Genomic DNA, 6416 nt, shown 5'->3' on the forward strand with positions numbered 1-6416 from the left:
AGAAAGCAGGCCCTCCCTTCCTCCCTGAAAAAAATTGTTATCCTAATTGTTCATTTACGAAAACGATTAGGGGACCAGGGGATCTAACTTTTGAGGAGATGCTAAAGGAATTGGGCTTGTTTAGACTGCAGAAGAGGAGAATGACGGGGGATTTGAGAGCAAGGGTGTCAAGTTGCATCTGTAACTTTCACTCTATGCATCCGAAGAAGTGAGGTTTTTACTCACGAAAGCTTATGCCCAAATAAATCTGTTAGTCTTTAAGGTGCCACCAGACTCCTTTCACAAAAACTGTTTCTTGCAATCAAATCAATTTGTTGTTTTTAAAAATGTAAGTTAGGGGATGGTTTTGTTTGTCTGTCTTTGTTTTTGAATGTCAGTAATCCCTAAAAGGCTGGATGACTCCTTGTTTGCATGGAACTCCTCTTAATGCACAGTACTTCAACTACCGTCAGCGAAAATGTGCTGGAACCTTGTAGTAAAATCATGGGATTCTCTGAGCCTTTGCAGGATTCTTTGCAAGGTTTCCATAAAGTTACTTAGCTGTTTTGAGGAGCACTTTGCAGAGTCTGTATTGCAGATACCCACAATTTGCACACGTTAAGCGCTATTCTTAGCCAATGACGTCCTACCACCTACTTCCCTTGAATGGAATGGGAGAGTAATGAGTCTCCTTCAATGGAAATGAGCTCATTTTTAATGTGTGCAGTTTATAACCAGCTCATAATCTACTATTCAAAATTTGAAAAACTGTTTATGAATAATAGGAAAACACACCATCGTATATACCACCCAGCCATCCTGAGTACTGTTCACAGATGAGCTGTAATAATGATAATTACCAGCTTATCATAATGGAATTTCAGTATGGCTGGGAGTCACCATACATCACTTTCATTTACGGTTACTCAACACTCCAGTTACAAACTCAGATTTTCAGGGCTTCATAACTAAAACTATACATTTCTCTTGGTCTTCAGCTTGCTGAGCAAAGGTTCAACTTAGCATTGAGTTTAACTGTATTTGTTCTGTGCAGCTTGTTTGTAAGACGGACAGTGTATATCTATAATGTCCTGTTTTGGTATATCCCTTTGCAGTCATAACTCAGGAATGGCTTGTTTTCCTGTGTTTTTCAAATCACTAACCATGCAGCTAGTGAGGCTGTAGTATTTTAAAAAGAGTAACAAAACAACAAAGATGGGATTTGCAAAATCACTCAGCGTTGACATAACTCTGATCCCACTGAAGTCAATGAGAATTTTACCATTGATTTCAGTAGGAGAAGTCAGGCCAATGCTGAGAGCTTTTAAAAATCCCATCTTAAATGTTGGAAAATCAGGGCACATATGCAAAAATATTTGTCCTAACTTGTTTTAATATATGCGGCAAATAGTGATGTGAATTGGTACAATATCTCTCACCAGTTCCTTCAAGTTCTTTAGCGTGTCTTACAAATATTTAGCATTTTCCAGTCAGAAGGCCCCCAAAGCACTTCACCCATTTAGAGCCTGATCCTGAAAGCACTTTTACACATAGATAACTCTGTTCACATCAGTAGACCCACAGAAGTCCTATGTGTATGTATTTGCAGAACAGGATCCTTCAATTGAAATGCAAATGATGCACATGGATCATTTAATCCATAACTGAAATTCAGCCACCTCTAGGGTAAAACACAGCAACTCTTCAGCAGCGCACAACAACACTGTCTACCAGGGACAGGAAGTGGATAACCTATGCAATTATCAGTTCAGGGAAAAACTAGGGAGACTGAATGTAATTATCTGATTTGGAACTTGGCCAGAACATCAGAGCTAATACCCTGTTCTTGCAAAATTGCCAGTGGAACGTTAATAACCACAAGTGGTCAGGATCTCTGCTTTACCTGACATGTGGCACCTCCAAACACAGCAGTGCCACTTAGCTACACACATGAAATACCATGCCAACATTCTGCAAAATAGCTCCTTACTTGTTCAAAAATCTATTTTGTGGAAAGATGAGTGAGTAAAGGCATAAGAGTGGGATTTTCAAAAGCATTCACACTGGCCTAACTTCACTCCCACTGATGTGGGACTTCCACCACTGATTTCGATGCGAGCTGAGTTAAGCCAATACAGCACACTGTTAAAAGTCCTACCCCACAATCATAATTTACCCTCACTCCATGCCTGGAACTCCCATGAAGCTCAGAGAGAGGTCTGCACCAAGGGCAGTGGCACACACAGCGTCCGATAAAATGTAAAAGCTTTGCAACAGATTTTAAGTGCTGTTGTTAAAACGATGCAGATTTTAGAAGGTGACTAAGGCCTGCAACCACCCATGCACGGTTTTAACTCTACTCATGTGAGTAAATTTATACACTTGTGTAAATGTTTGCAGGATTGGGACCTAAGTTAATGGTCCATGGGTCTATCCTGAAGTTCCCTTCCTCCTGCAGAAGTCCCCACCAAAGGATCAGGCCTCAGAAAGGTAGCTAATATCTATCTTAGAAAATATGTCAATACATTCTACATTGTGGACAGCACACTGCTGAAAAGGAGTGGTTTGATCTGGTAAATAATATGGGCCTTAAAAATTCCTTCAATAATACTAAGATGTGTTTGCTTATTTAAATTATAGTGAAATGGCTTTGAAGGAGCTAGGTCATGCACTTCTCTGAGTATTGTCCCTGTGTGTCTTTCTGACTGCCTTGAAAAGTTCAGTTCTGCTTTCTTCTCACTCTTTGATTGGGGTGCACAAATAACATAGAATTCTGCCCTAAAAATGTGATGTAACAGTGGAAAGTGGATTACACCTATAATATGCCTTTCTTTCAAAACTACATTTCCCTTCCTAATTTGTTTAGGATTTCCCTAATATTTCTTTGTTGAAATAATAAATGAAGTGGCATGAAATTAAGAAAAAAACAGTAGTGGGAAAATCCAGCCCTGATGTAAGCACCGGCTACACTGGAACTGCACTTGCATATACCAAGGCAGAAGTGGCCCTGCATCTTGCTTATTTTGCCCACAAACAAAGCTGTGCATGTGAGCACTAAGAGAGAACACATTCACAGCTTGTTATTTGAGGGATCAGTTCTAAAAAGAATGAGAGAGGAATCTAAATCTAAGACCTACAAGAAAAGAAGAACTTTTTAAAAACTGAGTCATTTTCTGGAATTCCTTGTAACATTTCAAATACTTTATGTACTACAAAGTAATAATTCAAAAAGTAGACACTAATATGTTATGGCTCTGATTTAGCAAATCACTTAAGTATGTGCTTGACTTCAGTGGGGCATGAGCACATGCTTAAAGTTCAGCATGTGCTTAAGTGCTTTCCTGAATCACGGCCTATTTAAGCTAGTCTTGGAGTGTTTATTGCATTCAAAGGGAGACTACAGGTTGGGGCTCAGTGTGAATATGCAAAATGGGTAAATTCTCAATCTATATAATAAACAAATGGCATTCCTTATATTGTTGTATGTCTAAGTGTTTTCATCTTGCAAAAGTCTTCCAAGAAAATAACTGAATCGCAACAATTGATTAATAAAACATTGCATTTGTAAACATTCATATTAAAGTAATTGGACTTGGGAATTTTTCTGTAAATTCTAGTTTTATGTAGAAGGGCAAGACCTAGGGAAAAAGGAAAATGAGTATTAGCATGCTGGAGTTTATGCATAAGGATGGACGAAATCCTGCATTCTTCTACCATCAGTGACTTCAGTGGGAGTTTTGTCTGAGTAAGGAGTGCAAGATCAGTGTTATATAGAATGGCCAATATTTTCAAATACAGGTGCCTAAAATTAGCTACTTAAATCCATATTTAGGCACCAGTTTAACAAAACACTTAGGTGTATGTTTCCCTTTAAACCAATACGCGCTATGAGTGCTGAGGAACTCTTAAAACTTGACTGGTTTTATTTAGGTGGCTACTTTTAAGCAATTTTATATACCACATAATTTGTAGATGATGAACCAGTGACAGAGAGATGTAAGCATTTCCAATTATCATAGCTTTCCCCAAAGTTAGCAGAACTGTTACCATATTTCACTGACTAGTTCACTTTGTAGAAGAACAAAGTAGAACCAAAAGGATTTGAGGTGCCTATGATGCTTATGCATTTTTTGTTGATACCTGGGTGGATACTATAGTTGCATAAAACTGGTAGTTTGCCTTCCAAGGTGGTTTAAATAAACTTTATAGGAAATCAGCCCATTATAGATTAATTCATTCTGTATTCTTCTTTGTCTGACTCACTTAAAAACTCAATAATTAAGCAGTTACCAAACATGAAGATGCTTTATAAAAGCTTTTTTTAGTCTTTTTACTGGTACCCTTAAGGATCTTAATGATTCCTGTTGGGATAGCAGCAGAACAAAATTGCATTGAAGAGCTTAATTGGACAAGTTGTTTCTTTGTTACATTTGACAAATATACTGAATAGAATTTTTAATTCAGTCAGCTTTGTAAGTGAGGTTGGTTAGAGTTTAGTTAAATTTTGATTAGTGACATTAGTCTACCAGCAAAATGCTTTTAAAAGTTGTGTACTTTAATACAAAATTGTTGTATGTTTAGATCTGATTTTTCTATTATAACTCTAGTGCTAAATTAACCTTTAAAATGGTATTTGTTAAACTGTCCTGTTTTATGACTCATGTAATATACTGAAACTGCCAAGGATATCAATACACCATCACATTTCCCTTTTAACATTTGTAATATATTTATTCAAAGTTTACAATTTATTCTTCACAACAAAATAACTCTGCTTTGTATAATGATACAAATATATTTTGCCCACTATCCAAAGTCAGTCATATTATTTATACAACTATTTTTGTGTTACTGTAAAACAATACACACGTTAACCTACTTCTAACCTAAATAAGTAGCAGTATGCTTATTTCCACCAATTACTTTTCTTGTTAAAACCTATTTATTCTTTAATCACAATAATAGTATGACACAACAGTTATCATTTGCAGAGATTAAGTAATACAATTAAGTGGAAGGCAGCAACATTCAATTTTGGAACGCAGAGGGTTCTGAATCAGGGTAGTTATTTAACTTGTATGTTATACAAAGTTTGACATTGACTTAAGTCTGTAGTAACTGTTCCGCATGTCTTGAAACACTGCATTCAGAACCACACAAAACAGTACTTACTAGTATTGCAGTTTCTATGTAGACATCCTTGACACTCACACATGCTACATGCCAGACTGGTGCCACTGTAACTAATAAATGTGTTTGATCGTTTAACTCAATGAATTGGGATTGGGTCCCAATGCAAAGAAACAGCTTTGTGAGGTCAGTGTCAACTTCTATGCTGTTTTACTATTTCCTTCTGTTCTCCACCATACAGCCGGCTTTTTAAGAAAGAGCCACGTGAAGGAGAATGAGAGTCAAGGTTACAGTAATCACGTCCAAAGCACTAGTGAGTTAGCAGCAGGGAGCGGCATCTTCAGTGATGTAGCTCGATAGCACCAGAAGCCAAGATTTCTACCTAAAATGTTGAAGTCGCTTAGACACGTGTTTGAAATTCCACCCTACAGAGTCATCCTGGTACTTAGCGAGATGAATCCCCGTCCCATAATGGGGGGAGGGGGAGACAGAAACCGACCACTTCTGAACACGACGCGTCTGTGCAATAAGAGGAAAGCACTGCATGGCTTTAGTGTGGAATGAAATATATGCCGAGTTTGCAAAGCATTTAGTCTGCCTCTCCCCTTATTGTTTGCCCTTCACATGACATACATGGAGGGATGCATCAAGAGGGTGGCAAGAGACGCGGGTCAGTTGAAAACACACCACGAACGTTTGCCCTGAAATGATCACTTGAACCTATCCGAATGATCATAAATTAACATACATGTTTGAGCGAAATCAATGAACAAATAAACATCAAACTTCACCTAGTTATAAAGTTGGCAGATTTCCACATCCCTCCTTTTTTTTTAGCTAACCCCGGTCGAGTTTTTTCCCTCAACTCCGAATGCCACGATCATATTGCACCAATTCACCTGTTGCATGGTGCGAAAGCAGAATCCCCCTCCCCTCTTACACACATCCCACAGAAACTTAACAGAATCACCTTTCTGCAGCGCCAGCTATGCGTGCTTCCCATAGGGTAGCCTACTAGCACCCTCTTACCTGCATGTGTCCTTGGTACATTCTGCTATGCCTGGTTCGGATCCCTCTGAGGCCGACACGTTGTGGAAGGTTTTTTTTACAGTGCACTTGCAAAAAAAATAAAAGAAAGAAAGAAAAGGGGGGGGCAAGACTTAATGATTGTTTTTGCAAAGGGCTCAGTTTGTGCTGCTTTGTTGCTTTCAGCTGCCCCGGGTGACCCGAACTGCTTCCTTTTTAATGCAGTGCTGCAAACTGCAAAGGAGCTGTTCCTTCTTGGGGTGCTGAGAGGGAAGGCAGGC

General features: G+C 38.5%; 1 protein-coding gene across 1 annotated transcript in view; it reads right to left on the bottom strand.

Annotated features, from left to right (window-relative positions):
• Positions 1-6210, bottom strand: part of PEX5L (peroxisomal biogenesis factor 5 like) — a 163215-nt gene extending 157005 nt beyond the window's left edge. Inside the window, exon 1 of the mRNA XM_034782693.1 lies at positions 6139-6210. Coding sequence (XP_034638584.1) covers positions 6139-6159 — 21 coding nt within the window. The 5' untranslated portion in view covers positions 6160-6210. The remainder of the gene's footprint in view (positions 1-6138) is intronic.
• Positions 6211-6416: the final 206 nt, after the last annotated feature.

Source organism: Trachemys scripta, chromosome 9 (genome assembly GCF_013100865.1).
Source record: "Trachemys scripta elegans isolate TJP31775 chromosome 9, CAS_Tse_1.0, whole genome shotgun sequence".
Lineage (NCBI taxonomy): Eukaryota > Metazoa > Chordata > Testudines > Emydidae > Trachemys > Trachemys scripta.